The 21,442-nt window shown below is 42.6% G+C and overlaps 3 protein-coding genes across 3 annotated transcripts; all 3 read right to left on the reverse strand.

The window, feature by feature from the left end:
• Positions 1–1,088: 1,088 nt before the first annotated feature.
• On the reverse strand, positions 1,089–7,548 carry LOC310938407 (trace amine-associated receptor 9-like; the record flags this gene model as incomplete). The annotated part of the gene is made up of 3 exons (XM_083902900.1): positions 1,089–1,130; positions 1,234–1,771; positions 7,379–7,548. 3 exons carry the CDS (start codon positions 7,546–7,548, stop codon positions 1,089–1,091), a joined length of 750 nt encoding a protein of 249 aa, XP_083759026.1.
• Positions 1,968–4,969, reverse strand: LOC310938315 (trace amine-associated receptor 8a-like; the record flags this gene model as incomplete). Its single annotated transcript, XM_083902808.1, has 4 exons — positions 1,968–2,182; positions 2,625–2,681; positions 4,026–4,606; positions 4,800–4,969. 4 exons carry the CDS (start codon positions 4,967–4,969, stop codon positions 1,968–1,970), a joined length of 1,023 nt encoding a protein of 340 aa, XP_083758934.1.
• A 7,487-nt stretch (positions 7,549–15,035) lies between the features above and the next one.
• Positions 15,036–18,540, reverse strand: LOC310938408 (trace amine-associated receptor 8a-like; the record flags this gene model as incomplete). The annotated part of the gene is made up of 3 exons (XM_083902901.1): positions 15,036–15,203; positions 17,638–18,175; positions 18,371–18,540. 3 exons carry the CDS (start codon positions 18,538–18,540, stop codon positions 15,036–15,038), a joined length of 876 nt encoding a protein of 291 aa, XP_083759027.1.
• Between the last annotated feature and the right edge of the window lie 2,902 nt (positions 18,541–21,442).

The raw sequence follows: 21,442 nt of genomic DNA on the forward strand, positions 1-21,442 counted from the left end.
GTGTACTTTGTGTAATTACTACTCCACTGAACTACTGGTGACATCAGTGCCAGTGGCTTTGATTTTAGGTAGAATTTACTTACATTTTAAGGCCATTTTCTTAAATCTAAAATTCACAGGATTGAAACACATAAAGATCTTTGGATCCATTAAACAGAAATGCTAGACACAATCAACAGAGGGCTTTCACACATTTTAATTTTTCTTCAGTCTCACTTACTGTGCAACAATTCAGGGGGGTCTGGGGGGGGCTAGACCCCCCTGAATAACACTCGAGACCCCCTGAAAGCCTCAAAGGCAAAATTTGAGGGGGGTCTAAACTAGGGTTGGACGATTAATTGAAATGTATTCATGATTTCAATTTTGGCTTCTCACGATCATAAAAACATTATAGTCGAAGAAAAAATGATTAATGCGCTGCACGGTGCCGCGTGTATGTAAATTCCTATGCTAGAAAAACACCTTGAATGCACCCGTGTTACGTGCAGCTGCAGCAAGCGTGTGACGTGTGCGCATCAATAATATGAGGAGTGAGCGATTGAAAACATGGTTACTAATGTATTTCTGGCTGTTCTTTTAAATTATATTTAAAGTTGAAATACTCAAGTTTTGAAATCAATGAATATCATGTCTATTAATCATGATTTCAATATCAGTCAAAAATTGTGACTAATATTTTTGCCATGATCATTCAGCCCTACTTTAAACATGTTACAGTGTCATTGAAAAACATGGTTTTTTTTGTATTGTATTATTGTATTTTTAATGTTTTAATGAATTGCTTTCCAAATGACGCTGTGGAAAAGGGCCCACACAAGCCCACATCTGACAGGGAAAATAGCCAATACTGCAGCGTGGCACCTGGTGTGGTGAAACAGTATTGCACAACAAATGGGAGATGGGACCTCCCCAATTATTAATGGACATTTCCTTCACAGTCTCTCTTTTCTTCTACATCACACTCACTTCACGGGAACCAGGCTGCAGAATTTGAAGAGTAAGAATGTATTTGATGGTTTTTCTGACCCACGGGTAGAAAAAGACATAAATCACAGGGTTAAAGGTCGAGTTTAAGTAGATTAACCAATTCACAGCGGCCATAGATGACGCCCCGACCAAGGTAGCCTCACCTGCAAGAGCAAAACAATAATATGGACATGACCAGAGAAGAAAAACTATCAACACAATACCGAGAGTCCTGGCTGCTTTAATCTCAGATTTCATTGCTTTTACATTCTGGGAAAGCTCCACTTTGACGACTGTGACGTGAGAGCGCATGGCCCGAGCCTGAGACACAGCCACCACAAATACTCTCATATACAGAATTGCTATGATTACAATGGGGCCTAAAAATGTGGCAATAAGACCAACAAGTCCTTCAGCGAAACCAACCATAACTACACAACTTCCATAGCAGGTGTGATACATGTCAGGCTGTTTTAAGACATCCCTCAACATCCAACCGCTATGTACACTGGAAAATATCCAACACAGACAAACACAGAGTTTAACTCTGCTCAGAGTGACTCTGGTGGTGTAAAACATGGGGTTACAAATTGCTATATAGCGGTCGACTGATATGAGCACCATGCTTCCCACTGAAACGCAGACAACAATGATAGCAAGGAAATAATGCAAAGCACACATGATGTCGCCCAAGAACCAGCAGCCTTGGCTCTGGAGGAGAAGAAGTGGCATCTGCAGGAGACCCACGAGGAAGTCAGCGACAGCCAGAGAGAGGAGGAGGAGGTTGGTGGTGGTGTGGAGCTGCCTGAAATCAGAGAAAATCAACAGTGACAACACAGATGTTCTATGTATAACCAACAATATATAATACTAGGAGAAATACAAGAGCAGATAAGTGCATTTGCAGCTGAAGTAACAAATATTTAAGGATGTTTTAAACATGCTTGCATGAGAGACCTAAATTTACTCATATGCTGGAACCATGTGGAGAAATTGTGACTCTACTTGAAGTGTGAGATAGAGATGATGACCAGCAGGTTCAAGATCACGGTGAGTATCGTGATGCAGGACAGCACAGTGTAAGTGATCATGGTCTCCACGTAAGGACCCGTCATCCTCCTGCAGGAGGTGTTGATGTGGGGAAAGCAGAGTTCAGCTTCCTCCAGAGCCTCCATGTTCAGAGAGAGGAGATGCTGCAGAGAGCTCTGACAGCTTTCTGATCCAAAGTCATCATCACAAAGTTAATTATCTATCATAAGGCCAGAGTAAAAAAAACAGTCCCCTGGTACGCCTGATTGGGCAACCTCCATTCTAAAATAACAACAGTTGGGGAAAGCATTACTAGTACACTTAAGGCAGGCATGTCCAAAATGCAACCTGGGGCCAAAGGCAGCCCGACACTGGGGACTGAATTGAAATTGAACATCAACATATTATTGCTAGCTTGCTTGAACAGTTGTTCCAGTATTCCTGACGAAATTAATTTTCTCCTTCAAAGTAGCCCTTAAAGGAAGTCAAATTGGTATTTCCCAAAATGAAGTCAAATAGGGCTACTTTTGTCACAATCACACTTTCCCTCACCCCTATGCCTATTATTTTGGTGTGTGTGGGTTTTTGTCTGTTCTGCTCTCTCTCTGCAGGAGCCGTGGTTGACCTACTTTCGCTGACGACGCTGGTGATCGACTCCACCTGCGGCCGCTCCTCCCCACCTGCTCCTGATCAGCAATCAGGAGGCTTCTTAAGCCCGAGTCGCCCGTTCACCAGCGTCAGATCGTTCTTGCAATCTCGTGTTGAGGCGAAGGTCGTTACGGAACTGTCTCTGTATTTGCGTAATTAACCAAAGTCGTCGTGTTTAACCGAATCAACGTATCTAACAAAATAAGAGGTTGATAATAGTTTGATATTGGCATGTTTAACAAATAAGAGTCTATTAAAAGCAGTTACAAAGGAGCCGCAGGAGCTTCATGATTTCTGAAAACATCCAAGGCCGAATTAAAACCGGCTCCTGTGTTTTTTGAACTCTGTGAAACCAGCTGATGGGAACTGTGGAAAAACTCTTCATGAGACAGAAAAGTTTGTATTTTTGAGAATCGTCATATTGAAATGCTTCATTAAAACCAAGCATTTTAAGGTGTCTATTAAGTTTATATGATGTACGGACAGATGGGTAAAAATCATAACCAAGCCAAGATAAAGAAAAAAAGTGCATTATCAGCCTCAGATAAAAATGACACAATTAAAGGCCTCTCAATATGTAGTGAGGATTTGAAGATTGCAGGTGCACGGCAAAGGCTTTGTGCAGGGAGAAACCTTTTGAGTACGTTAGCTCCCCTTCTAGGTACATGGCTTTTTGCACCTACGCACAATGACCTCATGCGTTTGGACAGAGACTGCCAACAATCTATACACCAATCAAGGAGTTAAAGAAAGGGAAAAACAATGAATTAGACAATTGAAAAAAGGTGTGAGAGCGAAACGTTGATGTTTTATTTTTATTATGTTACCCCTGTGCTTTCAGACTTCTTTGGCTCTATTGCAATTCATAGTTTTTTATTCTTGTAGTGTTTTGGCTGCTAATGTATGTCCATGCACATCCCCTCATTAAAGCATTTAATAATCATTTTAATTCATAATTGTTTGTGATATTGCTCATCACTCTTTTTGTAATTACTGCACTCAACTGAACTACTGGTGACATCAAATGAACAGGATTGAAACACACAGATCTTTGAATCCATTAAACAGAATATGCTTGACACAATCTACAGAAGGGTTTCACACGTACGAATTTAATATTTTCTTCACAGTCTTTCTCTCCTTCTACATCACACTCACTTCACGGGAGCCAGGCTGCAGAATCTGAAGAGTGAAAATGTGTGTAATGGTTTTTCTGACCCACGGATAGAAAAATACATAAATCACAGGGTTAAAGGTCGAGTTTAAGTAGAGTAACCAATTCACAATGCCCATAGATGACGCCCCAAGCATGGTAGTCTCACCTGCAAGAGCAATACAATAAAATGGACATGACCAGAGAAGAAAAACTATCAATACAATACCCAGAGTCCCGGCTGCTTTAATCTCAGATTTCATTGCTTTTGCATTCTGGGAAAGCTCAACTTTGACGACTGTGACGTGAGAGCGCATGGCCCGAGCCTGAGACACAGCCACCACGAACACTCTCAAATAAAGAACTGCTATGATTACAACAGGGCCTAAAAACATGGAAATAAGACTAACAAGTCCTTCAGCGAAACCGACTACAACTACACAATTTCCATAGCAGGTGTGATACATGCCAGGCTGTTTTAAGGCATCCCTGAACATCCAACTGCTTTGTACACCGGAAAATATCCAACACAGACAAACACAGAGTTTAACTCTGTTCAGAGTGACTCTGGTGGTGTAAAACATGGGGTTACAAATTGCTATATAGCGGTCGACTGAGATGAGCACCATGCTTCCCACTGAAACGCAGAGAACAAGGCCAGCGAAGAAATAATGCACAACACACATGACGTCACCCAAGAACCAGCATCCTTGGCCGTGGAGGAGAAGAAGTGGCATCTGCAGGAGACCCACGAGGAAGTCAGCGACGGCCAGAGAGAGGAGGAGGAGGTTGGTGGTGGTGTGGAGCTGCCTGAAATCAGAGAAAATCACCACTGACAACACAGATGTTCTATGTATAACCAACAATATATAATACTAGGAGAAATACAAGAGCAGATAAGTGCATTTACAGCTGCAGGAGCAAAATATTTTTCAAACATGGTTGCATGAGAGACCTAAATTCAATCATATGCTGGAACCATGTGGAGAAATAGTGACTCTACTTGAAGTGTGAGATAGAGATGATGACCAGCAGGTTTAGGATCACGGTCAGTATCGTGATGCAGGACAGCACAGTGTAACTGATCATGGTCTCCACGTAAGGTCCCGTCATCCTCCTGCAGGAGGTGTTGATGTGGGGAAAGCAGAGTTCAGCTTCCTCCAGAGCCTCCATGTTCAGAGAGAGAGAGAGGAGATGCTGCAGAGAGCTCTGACAGCTTTCTGATCTAACATCTTCATCATACAGTTCATTTATCTCTTTCCTTCCTCATCTTACATATGCAAATTCCACCTCATCATAAGGCCAGAGGAAAAAAAACAGTCCCCTGTTACGCCTTTAGCCGTGGCAGATAACGCTCCGATTGACAGCTCCTTCGTTTTGAGCAATGTATAGCAACAACACAGTCATGGTGACTGGAAACAGAATCCAGCCGTATTTGTTTGAGCCCTATGATGACTCGAAGGATGGGGGAGGAGGGGGATTCGACTTGGCAGGTCAGGGTCGGCCCGGTCAGTGCTCGAGGATCCCCTCGTGGGACCTCTTCCCGGCCATTGGCCGGCCCCCGCCGGGCACACTTCCTCCAGCGATGGTGCGGCGCGACCGGCTCTAGGTTGGCTTGGAAAGGCTCGGGGCGAGGGTGGCAGGCGGCTCCGGCCGTCTGCTTTACAGCGAACCCCCACCCGGACCTCGCCGCTTCCTAGTAATTAGTGTCAACCATGAGCTGTTATGGACATTTAAAGACTCAGGGCTCCATGCCAATTTGTGTCGTACTTGTTGTACAAATTCTGTAGTCAGTGGCATTTGGATGATAATGATGTGATTGAAAGTTGGTCTCATGTATTAAAGATCATTTAAATACTCAACTTTTTAATCCTTTTTGAACTACATACATGGTTCCTGTATTTTCTTGATGTCTGAATGTGTTCCAAAAATGTGATAGAGACATAATTATACTGTATGGTCATTAAAGCGTTGCTAAAACAACAAATAACTGTGGCCTATGGTTTTTGCACAGTACTGTACATGAGTACAATGGGTTCATTTCCAAAAAGCAATGCACAGAAAAGTGTTCAGATTTCTTAATATATATCCATACACACAAGTATAAATACTGTAATATAACTATGTAATATGTCAGAATTAAGGACAGTTAACAATATATAACAGTTTTATTTTTTGTTATATGTTACTCCTGTGCTATCAGACTTCTTTGGCTCTATTGTCATTCATTATTTTGTTTTTATTCTTATAGTGTTAAGGCTGCTAATGTATGTCGGTACACATCCCCTATAAAGCATTTAATAATCATTTTAATTCACAATTATTCGTCTGATTGCTCATCACTCATTTACTTTGTAATTAATACTACACTGAACTACTGGTGGCATCAGTGCCATTTGCTTTGATTTTAGGTAGAATTTATCTAAGTTTGTGTCACCCTTTTTGTTTTTCTTAAATTCACAGGATTAAAACATATAGAACTTTACTTCCATTAAACAGAAATGCTTGACACAATCAACAGAAGGCTTTCACACAATTTAATGTAATATTTTCTTCACAGTCTCTCTCTCCTTCTACATCACACTCACTTCACGGGAGCCAGGCTGCAGAATCTGAAGAGTAAAAATGTATTTAATGGTTTTTCTGACCCACGGGTAGAAAAAGACATAAATCACAGGGTTAAAAGAAGAGTTTATGTACATTAACCAATTCACAATGCCTATAGATGATGTACCATCCCAGGTACTCTCACCTGCAAGAGCAAAATAATAATATGAACATGAGCAGAGAAGAAAAACTATCAATACAATACCCAGAGTCCTGGCTGCTTTAATCTCAGATTTCATTGCTTTTACATTCTGGGAAAGCTCCACTTTGACGACTGTGACGTGAGAGCGCATGGCCCGAGCCTGAGACACAGCCACCACGAACACTCTCAAATACAGAACTGATATGATTACAATGGGGCCTAAAAACGTGCCAATAAGAACAACAAGTCCTTCAGCAAAACCGATCACAACTACACAATTTCCATAGCAGGTGTTGTATATGCCAGGCTGTTTTATGACATTCCTAAATACCCAACTGCTTTGTAAGCCGGAAAATATCCAACACAGAAAAACACAGAGTTTAACTCTACTCAGAGTGACTCTGGTGGTGTAAAACATGGGGTTACAAATTGCTATATAGCGGTCGACTGATATGAGCACCATGCTTCCCACTGAAACGGCCATAAGGAGGCCAGCAAGGCAATAATGCACAACACACATGACGTCGCCCAAGAACCAGCAGCCTTGGCTCTGGAGGAGAAGAAGTGGCATCTGCAGGAAACCCACAAGGAAGTCAGCGACAGCCAGAGAGAGGAGGAGGCGGTTGGTGGTGGTGTGGAGCTGCCTGAAATCAGAGAAAATCAACACTGACAACACTGATGTTCTAGGAAAAACTAACAATATATAACACTGGGAGAAATACAAGAGCAGATAAGTGCATTTATAGCTGCAGTGGCAAATATTCAAAGATTTTTGCATGAGAGACCTAAATTCAATCATATGCTGGAACCATGTGGAGAAATTGTGACTCTACTTGAAGTGTGCGATAGAGATGATGACTAGCAGGTTTAGGATCACGGTCAGTATCGTGATGCAGGACAGCACAGTGTAACTGATCATGGTCTCCACAGTTGGACCCATAATCTTCCTGCAGGAGGTGTTGATGTGGGGAAAGCAGAGTTCAGCTTCCTCCAGAGCATCCATGTTCAGAGAGAGAGAGAGAGAAGATGCTGCAGAGAGCTCTGACAGCTTTCTGATCCAATGTCTTCATCATACAGTTCATTTATCTCTTTCCTTTTTCATCTTACATATGCAAAGTCCACCTCTTCATAAGGCCAGAGGAAAAAAACAGTCCCCTGTTACGCCTTTGGCTGTGGCAGATAACGCTCTGATTGACAGCTCCTTCGTTTTGAGCAATGTATAGCAACAACACAGTCATGGTGACTGGAAACAGAATCCAGCCGTATTTGTTTGAGCCCTATGATTACTCGAAAGGATGGGGGAGGAGGGGGATTCGACTTGGCAGGTCAGGGTTGGCCCGGTCAGTGCTCGAGGATCCCCTTGTGGGACCTCTTCCCGGCCCTAACCCTAACCCGCACCTACTGCACACTGTAGCGGCAGGTGTTACCAGTACACTAAAGGCAGGCATGTCCAAAATGCAACCTGGGGACAAAGAGAGCCCGACACTGAGAACTGAATTGAAATTGAACATCAATCATCGTTTTTTCTGCTTTGCTTAAAATCTTCTACAAACCATGATTGTAACCTATTAATTAATGCATTGTCACAAAAATTAAACATGACCATCAGGTGTTGAACAGACAGGCCTGTAAAAACACCAGCCATTCATATCAAAAGAAACTGAATTTGGATGGTGATGCATCTATCAAACTGCCATCTACCCCAACCCCTTATCAGTGAACCCCTCTTTGTGCACTAATGGTGCATACTCAGAAGACAACACCAGAGCTTATGCTTGCTTGCTAAATCCAACGAGACAGTTGCAGCAACGTTATGGCAGAAAAGTTGCCAACAACAGGCATTCATTGCAAACAAATGTTTTTTTAGGAAAGCTACTGCTAAGAAAAAGGCTGCTGCAGAGCGATCCAAGACCAGAGTGAACGTTGGTGCTGCATTTGAACAGTGGCGTGTTCGTTGAGCGTTTCTGTGCTCTGGAGGTGGGGGACATACCTATGATCCCCAGGTCCTATGTTCCCCATTTTTCCCAAAAAAGGTCCTATGTTCCCCACTTTGTGGAAGCCTGGGTGTGGAGCTCCAGGGTAAAGGGTTAGGGTTAGGGAAAGGGTTAGGGTTAGGGTAAGGGTTAGGGTTGGGGTTAAGATTAGAGAGAGAGAATGAGAGAGGGAGTTTCCCGGTTTGTTCACGACCAGCCACAGGACCTTTTTTTTAGGGTAAGGGTAAGGGTTAGGGTTAGGGTTAGGGTTAGGGTTAGGGTAAGGGTTTTGGTTAGGGTTGGGGTTAGAGAGAGAGAATGCGAGAGGGAGTTTCCCTGTTTGTTCAAGACCAGCAACAGGACCTCTTTTTTTTTTTTTTTTTTAAAAAGGTCCTATGTTCCCCGGTCACATACAAAGCGGGGAACATAGGACCCGGGGAACATAGATACGCTCCCCTGGAGGTGTAGCTTTTGAGTGAACGCTGAAAAAAGGGCCTCGGACTCTTGAATTCAAAATGTAGCCTGCTTGAACATTTTATCCAGTATCTCCAGCCCTACCTTTAAGAAAGTTCAAGTTGCGTTTTGTCAACGTGTGTCACCTTTTAAAGTGCTGTTCCTTTGAAGATATGCAAGAGAGTGTCGGTATGTTATTAAAGTATACAGGGTCATAAATTATGTCAGCCCTCATTTCCTCTAAGGACACCTTTTGCGACACTGTCATAAGAGTAACATGTTCAAGCATTTATTTCCTTGCTTTCCTTATCTGTATGTCATTTTGTTCAGGTGTTCAGAAAAATACTGCCTCATCATTTAAATTCATAAATTTTCTCACAATTAAGCAAAAGTGTTACTAAAGAAAACTGGTTTCCCCATCAACCTTGAACTGTTATGGACATTTAAAGTGTCAGGGCTCCATGCCCATTTATGTTGTACTAAATTCTGCAGTGGTTTTTTGATTATAATGATGTGGCTGAAAGTTGGTCTCATGTATTGATGATTATAGAATTATACAACATGTGTATGTAAAGCACAAGCATGTACTGACTAAACCTGACCTTTTTCACAGCAGATATACAGAATCAGGGTTGTGTTATTGTTCAGATGTAAAGGCAGGTCACACTAAATACTCCTTTTAATCATATTTTTATTGAAAATTGTGTTTTTTTTAAACTACATACATGTCTCCTGTATTTTCTAGTTTTCTTGAGACATATTCATACTGTATGGTCATTAAAATATTGCTAAAACAACATACAATGGTTAATAATGGCGTTTGCACAGTACTGTATATGAGCAAAATGGGTTCAAATTGAATAAAGCAATGCACAGAAATGTGTTCAGATTTCTTTATATATATGTCCATATACACATATAAGTATTGTAATATGTTAGAATCAAGGACAGTTAACAATATATAACAGTTTCATTTTTATTGTCTGTTACTCCTGTGCTTTCAGACTTCTTTGCTGAAAGCAATGTATGTCCATACACATGCCCGATAAAGCATTTAATCATTTTAATTTGTCATCACTTATGTACTTTGTGGAATTATTACACTCCAGTGGTGTTGTTTTTAAGAAATTTCTAAACCTTTTGTGGTAATTGTGTAAATCTTTGTGTCCAGTTGACATAAAATACTTGGCACATCAACAGAACACATTTGAATTTAATATTTTCTTCACAGTCTCTCTCTCCTTCTACATCACACTCACTTCACGGGAGCCAGGCTGCAGAATCTGAAGAGTAAAAATGTATTTAATGGTTTTTCTGACCCAAGGGTAGAAAAAGACATAAATCACAGGGTTAAAGGTCGAGTTTAAGTACATTAACCAATTCACAACGCCTATAGATGATGTCCCATCCCAGGTAGTCTCACCTGCAAGAGCAAAATAATAATATGAACATGAGCAGAGAAGAAAAACTATCAATACAATACCCAGAGTCCTGGCTGCTTTAATCTCAGATTTCATTGCTTTTACATTCTGGGAAAGCTCCACTTTGATAACTGTGATGTGAGAGCGCATGGCCCGAGCCTGAGACACAGCCACCATGAACACTCTGAAATACAGAACTGATATAATTATAATGGGGCCTAAAAACGTGCCAATAAGAACAACAAGTCCTTCAGCAAAACCGACCACAACTACACAACTTCCATAGCAGGTGTTATACATGCCAGGCTGTTTTAAGGCATTCCTAAATACCCAACTGCTTTGTAAGCCTGAAAATATCCAACACAGACAAACACAGAGTTTAACTCTGCTAACAGTGACTCTGGTGGTGTAAAACATGGGGTTACAAATCGCTATATAGCGGTCGACTGATATGAGCACCATGCTTGCCACTGAAACGGCAATAACGAGGCCAGCAAGGCAATAATGCACGGCACACATGACGTCGCCCAAGAACCAGCAGCCTTGGCTGTGGAGGAGAAGAAGTGGCATCTGCAGGAGACCCACGAGGAAGTCAGCGACAGCCAGAGAGAGGAGGAGGCGGTTGGTGGTGGTGTGGAGCTGCCTGAAATCAGAGAAAATCAACACTGACAACACTGATGTTCTGTTTAACCAACAATATATAATACTAGGAGAACTACAAGAGCAGATAAGTGCATTTATAGCTGCAGGAGTAAATCTTCAAACATTTTTGCATGAGAGACCTAAATTCAATCATATGCTGGAACCATGTGGAGAAATTGTGACTCTACTTGAAGTGTGAGATAGAGATGATGACCAGCAGGTTTAGGATCACAGTCAGTATCGTGATGCAGGACAGCACAGTGTAACTGATCATGGTCTCCACATAAGGACCCGTCATCCTCCTGCAGGAGGTGTTGATGAGGGGAAAGCAGAGTTCAGCTTCCTCCAGAGCCTCCATGTTCAGAGAGAGAGTGAGAAGATGCTGCCGAGAGCTCTGACAGCTTTCTGATCCAGTGTCTTCATCATACAGTTCATTTATCTCTTTCCTTCCTCATCTTACATATGCAAAGTCCACCTCTTCATAAGGCCAGAGGAAAAAAACAGTCCCCTGGTACGCTTGAATGTGCAAACTCAACAGACAGACATTTGGAAGGGCAGGGGCAAAAATGAAAAGGGCACCTACTGCACACTGTAGCGGCAGGTGTTACTAGTACGCTAAAGGCAGGCATGTCCAAAACACAACCTGGGGCCAAAGAGAGCCTGACACTGGGAACTTAATTGAAATTGAACATCAATCATCGTTTTTACTGGTTTGCTTAAAATCCTCTACAAACCATGATTGTAACCTATTAATGAATGCATTGTCACAAAAATGAAACATGACCATCAGGTGTTGAACAGACAGGCCTGTAAAAACACCATCCAATCATATCAAAAGAAACTGAATTTGGATGGTGATGCATCTATCAAACTGCCATCTACCCCAACCCCTTATCAGTGAACCCCTCTTTGTGCACTAATGGTGCATACTCAGAAGACAACGCCAGAGCTTATGCTTGCTTGCTAAATCCAACGAGACAGTTGCAGCAACGTTATGGCAGAAAAGTTGCCAACAACAGGCGTTCATTGGAAACAAATGTTTTTTAGGAAAGCTACTGCCAAGAAAAAGGCTGCTGCAGAGCGATCCAAGACCAGAGTTGAACGTTGGTGCTGCATTTGAACAGTGGCGTGTTCGTTGAGCGTTTCTGTGCTCTGGAGGTGGGGGACATACCTATGTTCCCCGGATCCTATGTTCCCCATTTTTCCCAAAAAAGGTCTTATGTTCCCCACTTTGTGGAAGCCTGGGTGTGGAGCTCCAGGGTAAAGGGTTAGGGTTAGGGTTAGGGTTAGGGTTATGGTTAGGGTAAGGGTAAGGGTTGGGGTTAGGGTTAGGGTTAGGGTTAGGGAAAGAGTTAGTGTTAGGGTTGGGGTTGAGGTTTGGGGTTGGGATTAGAGAGAGAGAATGAGAGAGGGAGTTTCCCGGTTTGTTCACGACCGGCCACAGGACCTTTTTTTAGGGTTAGGGTTAGGGTTGGTGTTGGGGTTAGAGGGTTAGGGTTAGGGTTGGTGTTGGGGTTAGAGAGAGAGAATGAGAGAGGGAGTTTCCCGGTTGTTCACGACGACCGGCCACAGGACCTTTTTTTTAGGGTAAGGGTTAGGGTTAGGGTTGGGGTTAGAGAGAGAGAATGCGAGAGGGAGTTTCCCTGTCTGTTCACGACCGGCAACAGGACCTTTCTTTTTTTTTTTAGAAAAAAGGTCCTATGTTCCCCGGTCACATACAAAGCGGGGAACATAGGACCCGGGAACATTGATACGGTCCCCTGGAGGTGTAGCTTTGGAGTGAACGCTGAAAAAAGGGCCTCGGACTCTTGAATTCAAAATGTAGCCTGCTTGAACATTTTATCCAGTATCTCCAGCCCTACCTTTAAGAAAGTTCAAGTTGCGTTTTGTCAACGTTTGTCACCTTTTAAAGTGCTGTTCCTTTGAAGATATGCAAGAGAGTGTCGGTATGTTATTAAAGTATACAGGGTCATAAATTATGTCAGCCCTCATTTCTTCTTAGGACACCTTTTACGACACTGTCATAAGAGTAACTTGTTCAGGCATTTATTTCCTTGCTTTCCTTATCTGTATGTCATTTTGTTCAAGTGTTCAAAAAAATACTGCCTAATCATTTAAATCCATATTTTTTCTCACAATTAAGCAAAAGTGTTACTGAAGAAAACTGGTTTCCCCATCAACCTTGAACTGTTATGGACATTTAAAGTGTCAGGGCTCCATGCCCATTTATGTTGTTCTAAATTCTGCAGTGGTTTTTTGATTATAATGATGTGGCTGAAAGTTGGTCTCATGTATTGATGATTATAGAATTATACAACATGTGTATGTAAAGCACAAGCATGTACTGACTAAACCTGACCTTTTTCACAGCAGATATACAGAATCAGGGTTGTGTTATTGTTCAGATGTAAAGGCAGGTCACACTAAATACTCCTTTTAATCATATTTTTATTGAAAATTGTGTTTTTTTTAAACTACATACATGTCTCCTGTAATTTCTAGTTTTCTTGAGACATATTCATACTGTATGGTCATTAAAATATTGCTAAAACAACATACAATGGTTAATAATGGCGTTTGCACAGTACTGTATATGAGCAAAATGGGTTCAAATTGAAAAAAGCAATGCACAGAAATGTGTTCAGATTTCTTTATATATATGTCCATATACACATATAAGTATTGTAATATGTTAGAATCAAGGACAGTTAACAATTATATAACAGCTTCATTTTTATTGTCTGTTACTCCTGTGCTTTCAGACTTCTTTGCTGAAAGCAATGTATGTCCATACACATGCCCGATAAAGCATTTAATCATTTTAATTTGTCATCACTTATGTACTTTGTGGAATTATTACACTCCAGTGGTGTTGTTTTTAAGAAATTTCTAAACCTTTTGTGGTAATTGTGTAAATCTTTGTGTCCAGTTGACATAAAATACTTGGCACATCAACAGAACACATTTGAATTTAATATTTTCTTCACAGTCTCTCTCTCCTTCTACATCACACTCACTTCACGGGAGCCAGGCTGCAGAATCTGAAGAGTAAAAATGTGTTTAATGGTTTTTCTGACCCAAGGGTAGAAAAAGACATAAATCACAGGGTTAAAGGTTGAGTTTAAGTACATTAACCAATTCACAACGCCTATAGATGATGTCCCATCCCAGGTAGTCTCACCTGCAAGAGCAAAATAATAATATGAACATGAGCAGAGAAGAAAAACTATCAATACAATACCGAGAGTCCTGGCTGCTTTAATCTCAGATTTCATTGCTTTTACATTCTGGGAAAGCTCCACTTTGATAACTGTGATGTGAGAGCGCATGGCCCGAGCCTGAGACACAGCCACCATGAACACTCTCAAATACAGAACTGATATGATTATAATGGGGCCTAAAAACGTGCCAATAAGAACAACAAGTCCTTCAGCAAAACCGACCACAACTACACAACTTCCATAGCAGGTGTTATACATGCCAGGCTGTTTTAAGGCATTCCTAAATACCCAACTGCTTTGCAAGCCAGAAAATATCCAACACAGACAAACACAGAGTTTAACTCTGCTAACAGTGACTCTGGTGGTGTAAAACATGGGGTTACAAATCGCTATATAGCGGTCGACTGATATGAGCACCATGCTTGCCACTGAAACGGCAATAACGAGGCCAGCAAGGCAATAATGCACGGCACACATGACGTCGCCCAAGAACCAGCAGCCTTGGCTGTGGAGGAGAAGAAGTGGCATCTGCAGGAAACCCACAAGGAAGTCAGCGACAGCCAGAGAGAGGAGGAGGCGGTTGGTGGTGGTGTGGAGCTGCCTGAAATCAGAGAAAATCAACACTGACAACACTGATGTTCTGTTTAACAATATATAATACTAGGAGAACTACAAGAGCAGATAAGTGCATTTATAGCTGCAGGAGTAAATCTTTAAACATTTTTGCATGAGAGACCTAAATTCAATCATATGCTGGAACCATGTGGAGAAATTGTGACTCTACTTGAAGTGTGAGATAGAGATGATGACCAGCAGGTTTAGGATCACAGTCAGTATCGTGATGCAGGACAGCACAGTGTAACTGATCATGGTCTCCACATAAGGACCCGTCATCCTCCTGCAGGAGGTGTTGATGAGGGGAAAGCAGAGGTCAGCTTCCTCCAGAGCCTCCATGTTCAGAGAGAGAGTGAGAAGATGCTGCCGAGAGCTCTGACAGCTTTCTGATCCAGTGTCTTCATCATACAGTTCATTTATCTCTTTCCTTCCTCATCTTACATATGCAAAGTCCACCTCTTCATAAGGCCAGAGGAAAAAAACAGTCCCCTGGTACGCTTGAATGTGCAAACTCAACAGACAGACATTTGGAAGGGCAGGGGCAAAAATGAAAAGGGCACCTACTGCACACTGTAGCGGCAGGTGTTACTAGTACACTAAAGGCAGGCATGTCCAAAACACAACCTGGGGCCAAAGAGAGCCTGACACTGGGAACTGAATTGAAATTGAATATCAATCATCGTTTTTACTGCTTTGCTTAAAATCCTCTACAAACCATGATTGTAACCTATTAGTTAATGCATTGTCACAAAAGTGAAACATGACAGTCAGCTGTGGAACGGACAGGCCTGTAAAAACACCATCCAATCATATCAAAAGAAAATGACTTGGCTGGTGATGCATCTATCAAACTGCCATCTACCCCAACCCCTTATCAGTGAATCCCTCTTTGTGCAGTAATGGCGCATACTCAGAAGACAACACCAGAGCTTATGCTAGCTTGCCTAATCCAACGAGACAGTTGCAGAAAAGTTGCCAACAAAAGGCGTTGATTGCAAACAAAAGTTTTTTGAGAAAGCTACTGCCAAGAAAAAGGCTGCTGCAGAGCAATCCAAGACCAGAGTGAACTTTGGTGCTGCATTTGAACAGTGGCGGTTCGTTGCGCGTTCCTGTGCTCTGGAGGTGTGGGTCGTACCTATGTTCCCCGGGTCCTATGTGCCCCGGGTCCTATGTTCCCCGTTTATCCCATAAAAGGTCCTATGTTCCCCACTTTTTGGAAGCCTGGGTGTGGAGCTCCTGGGTAAAGGGTTAGGGTTAGGGTTAGGGTAAGGGTAAAGGTTAGGGTTAGGGTAAGTGTTAGAGAGTGAGACAGGGAGTTTCCCTGTTTGTTCACGACCGGCAAAAGGACCTTTTTTCTTTTTTTTTTTTAAAAGTTCCTATGTTCCCCGCTTTGTATGTGACCAGGGAACATAGGACCCGGGGAACATAGGTACGGTCCCCTGGAGGTGTAGCTTTGGAGTGAACGTTGAAAAAAGGGCCTCGGACTCTTGAATTCAATATGTAGCCTGCTTGAAAAAAATTTCCAGTATCTCCAGCCCTACATTTTGGCAAGTTCAAGTTGCGTTTTGTCAGAGATTGTCACCTTTTAAAGTGCCGCTTCTTTGAAGATATGCAAGAGAGTGTCGGTATATTATTAAAGTATACAGGGTCATAAATTATGTCAGCCTAATTTCCTCTCAGGACACCTTTTGCGACACTGTCATAAGAGTAACATGTTCAGGCTTTTATTTCCTTGATTTCCTCATTTTGTTCAGGTGTTCAAAAAAATACTGCCTAATCATTTAAATCCATATTTTTTCTCACCATTAAGCAAAAGTGTTGCTAAAAAAAAACTGGTTTCCCCATCAACCTTGAACTGTTATGGACATTTAAAGTGTCAGGGCTCCATGCCCATTTATGTTGTATTAAATTCTGCAGTCAGTGGTATTTGGATTATGATGATGTGGCTGAAAGTTGGCCTCATGTATTGATGATTATAGAATTATACAACATGTGTATGTAAAGCACAAGCATGTATTGAATAAACCTGACCTTTTTCACAGCAGATATGCAGAAATAGGGTTGTGTTATTGTTCAGATGTAAAGGCAGGTCACACTAAATACTCCTTTTAATAATGTTTTTTTTAATGAACATGTAACTTATTTTAAACTACATACATGTCTCCTGTATTTTCTAGTTTTGAAGAAACATATTTATACTGTATGGTCATTAAAATAATGCTTAAACAACATACAATGGTTAATAATGGCCTTTGCACAGTACTGTATATGAACAAAATGGGTTCAATTCAAAAAGCACTGCACAGAAATGTGTTCAGATTTCTTTATATTTATGTCCATATACTTAAATATGTACTTTGTTGAATTACTACGCTCCAGTGGTGTTGTGGTCATTTTGTAAATCTTTGTGTCCAGTTAACTAAAATACTTGGCACATCAACAGAACACATTTTAATTTAATATTTCCTTCACAGTCTCTCTCCTTCTACATCACACTCACTTCACGGGAGCCAGGCTGCAGAATCTGAAGAGTAAAAATGTGTTTAATGGTTTTTCTGACCCACGGGTAGAAAAAGACATAAATCACTGGGTTAAATGTTGAGTTTAAGTAGATTAACCAATTCACAATGCCCATAGATGAAGCCCCGACCAAGGTACTCTCACCGGCAAGAGCAAAACAATAATATGGACATGACCAGAGAAGAAAAACTATCAATACAATACCGAGAGTCCTGGCTGCTTTAATCTCAGATTTCATTGCTTTTACATTCTGGGAAAGCTCCACTTTGACGACTGTGATGTGAGAGCGCATGGCCCGAGCCTGAGACACAGCCACCACGAACACTCTCATATACAGAACTGATATGATTACAATGGGGCCTAAAAACGTGCCAATAACACTAACAAGTCCTTCAGAGAAACCGACCACAATTACACAATTTCCATAGCAGGTGTTATACATGCCAGGCTGTTTTAAGACATCCCTGAATACCCAACTGCCATGTACACCTGAAAATATCCAACACAGACAAACACAGAGTTTAACTCTGCTCAGAGTGACTCTGGTGGTGTAAAACATGGGGTTACAAATTGCTATATAGCGGTCGACTGATATGAGCACCATGCTTCCCACTGAAACGCAGACAACGAGGGCAGCAAGGCAATAATGCACGACACACATTACATCGCCCAAGAACCAGCAGCCTTGGCTGTAGAGGAGAAGAAGTGGCATCTGCAGGAAACCCACGAGGAAGTCAGCGACAGCCAGAGAGAGGAGGAGGAGGTTGGTGGTGGTGTGGAGCTGCCTGAAATCAGAGAAAATCAACACTGACAACACATATGTTCTATGTATAACCAACAATCTATAATAATTGGAAACATACAAGAGCAGTGTATTTACAGCTGCAGGAGTATATCTTTAAGGATTTGTCAAATATGGTTGATTGTGAGACCTAAATTTAACCTTATAATGGAACCATGTGGAGAAATTGTGACTCTACTTGAAGTGTGAGATAGAGATGATGACCAGCAGGTTCAAGATCACGGTGAGTATCGTGATGCAGGACAGCACAGTGTAAGTGATCATGGTCTCCACGTAAGGACCTGTCGTCTTCCTGCAGGAGGTGTTGATGTGGGGAAAGCAGAGTTCAGCTTCCTCCAGAGCCTCCATGTTCAGAGTGAGAGGAGATGCTGCAGAGAGCTCTGACAGCTTTCTGATCCAACGTCTTTATGATACAGTTCATTTATCTCTTTCCTCCCTCATCTTTGATATGCAAATTCCACCTCATCATGAGGCTAGAGTAAAAAAAAAACAGTCCCCTGGTACGCCTGAATGTGCAACATCAAATCTATGACACGGCCGGGCACAGCCCGAAAAGGTAACGTGGGTCACCCTTCACATGGGCTCACCACCTGTGGGAGGGGCCATGGAGGTCGGGTGCAATGCGAGTTGGGTGGTAGCCGAAGGCAAGGTCCTTGGCAGTCTGACCCTAGGCTGCAGAAGCTGGCACTAGGGACGTGGAACATCACCTGTCTGACAGGGGAGGAGCCTGAGCTGGTATGTGAGATTGAGAGGTTCCGACTGGATATAGTCAGGCTCACCTGGACACACAGCTCGGGCTCTGGAACCAGTCTCCTTGAGAGGACCTGGACTCTCTTCCACTCTGGAGTTGCCCCTGGTGAGAGGCGCGGAGCGGGTGTGGGCATACTTATTGCCCCCCCGGCTTGGGGCCTGTACATTGGGGATCACCCCGGTAGACGAGAGGGTAGCCTACTTCCGCCTTTGGGTGGGGGGATGGGTTCCGTCTGTTGTTTATGCCCATGCCTCAAACTGTTCAGAATACCCACCCTTTCTGGAGTTCCTAGAGGGGGTGCCAGAAAGTGCCCTTGCTGGGGACTTCAATGCTCATGTGGGCAATGACAGTGAGACCTGGAAGGGTGTGATTGGGAGGAATGGCCCCCCTGATCTGAACCCGAGTGGTGCTCTGTTATTGAACTTCTGTGCTCATCACAGATTGTCCATGACCAACACCATGTTCAAACATAGGGGTCTCCATATGTGCACTTGACGCAAGGATACCCTTGGCCGCAGGTCAATGATCGAATTCATCAGACCTGCAGACGTATGTCTTGGACACATAGGTGAAGAGAGGGGCAGAGCTGTCAACTGATCAGCACCTGGTAGTGAGTTAACTCCAGTGGCAGGGGAAGATGCCGGTCAGGCCTGGCAGACCTAAACGTGTAGGGAGAGTCTGCTGGGAATGTCTGGCAGAGTCCCCTGTCAGAGAGAGTTTCAACTCCCACTTCCGGCAGAACTTCGACCACATCCCTAGGGAGGCGGGAGACATTTAGTCCATATGGGCCATGTTTCACCATTGTTGAGGTGGCTGACCGGAGCTGTGGCCGTAAGGTGGTTGGTGCCTGTCGTGGCGGCAACCCCCAAACCCGTTGGTGGATTCCGGCAGTAAGGAATGCTGCAAGCTGAAGAAGGCCTCCCTGGTGAGGTGGGCCAGGATACCCCAGGGAAGACCAAGGACTCACTGGAGAGACTCTGTCTCTTGGTTAGCCTGCCTCTGTATTCCCCCGGAAGAGCTGGACGAAGTAGCCGGGGAGAGAGAAGTCTGGGCTTCTCTGCTCAAGCTGCTACCCCCACGACCCGGCCTCGGATAAGTGGTAGAAGATGGATGGATGGATGAAAAATGTCAGTCAGCTGTGAAACAGACAGGCCTGTAAAAACACCATCCAATCATATTGAAAGGCACAAACAAATTAATTGGATTGTGATGCATCTATCAAACTGCCATCTACCCCAACCCCCTATCAGCGTACCCTTCTTTGTGCACTAGTCGCGCATGCTCAGAAGACAATGCCAGAGCTTATGCAAGCTTGCTAAATCCAACGAGACAGTTGCAGCAACGTTATTGCAGAAAAGTTGCCAACAAAAGGTGTTGATTGCAAACAAATGGTTTATCGGAAAGCTACTGCTAAGAAAAAGGCTGCTGCAGAGCGATCCAAGACCAGAGTGAACGTTGGTACTGCATTTGAACAGTGGCGTGTTCGTTGCGTGTTCCTGTGTTCTACAGGTGTAGCTTTGGAGTGAACTCCAAAAAAGGGTCTTGTTTTTTTTTTTATTCAAAATGTAGCCTGCGTCAATAATTTCCAGTATCTCCAATCCTACCTTTTGGCAAGTTCAAGTTGTGTTTTGTCAAAGTTTGTCACCTTTTAAAGTGCTGTTTCTTTGAAGATATGCAAGAGAGTGTCGGTGTGTTATTGAAGTATACAGAGTCATTAATGATGTCAGCCCTCATTTCCTCTAAGGACAACTTTTGTGAGACTGTCATAAGAGTAACATGTTCAGGCATGTATTTCCTTGCTTTCCTTATCTGTATGTCATTTTGTTCAGGTTTTAAAAAAAATACCACCTCATCATTTAAATTCATAATTTTTCTCACAATTAAGCAAAAGTGTTACTAAAGAAAACTGGTTTCCCCATCAACCATGAACTGTTATGGACATTTAAAGTGTCAGGGCTCCATGCCCATTTATGTTTATATTATAATGATGTGGCAGAAAGTTGGTCTCATGTATTGATGATCATAGAATTATACAACATGTGTATGTAAATGTGGCTAAAGAGAGCCCACAGTTGGAACCCTTCTGCAGGTGAAGGCTAGTCAGTCTTCGCTGCCCCACTCAGGCGAGGTGTTCAGGTTAAGGGGCGAAACACCTGAGACCCTGAGATCCCTGCTGACGATCCAGAAGGGTTCCAATAATGTGGATTCCCAAGGAATTCCATCTAGGAAGACGATCTGCATTTCTATAGTTAGCCTAGTTCCTAGTTGTAGCTTGTGGTAAAGCATTTTTGATGTTTACTTCACCCTAAAGCACAAGCATGTATTGAATAAACCTGACCTTTTTCACAGCAGATATACAGAATCAGGGTTGTGTTATTGTTGAGATGTAAAGTCAGGTCACACTAAATACTCCTTTTAATCATATTTTTTTTATTAAAAATGTATCTCATTTTAAACTACATACATGTCTCCTGTATTTTCTAGTTTTGAAGAAACATA

Source organism: Microchirus variegatus (genome assembly GCF_963457635.1).
Source record: "Microchirus variegatus genome assembly, chromosome: 16".
Taxonomy (NCBI): Eukaryota; Metazoa; Chordata; class Actinopteri; order Pleuronectiformes; family Soleidae; genus Microchirus; species Microchirus variegatus.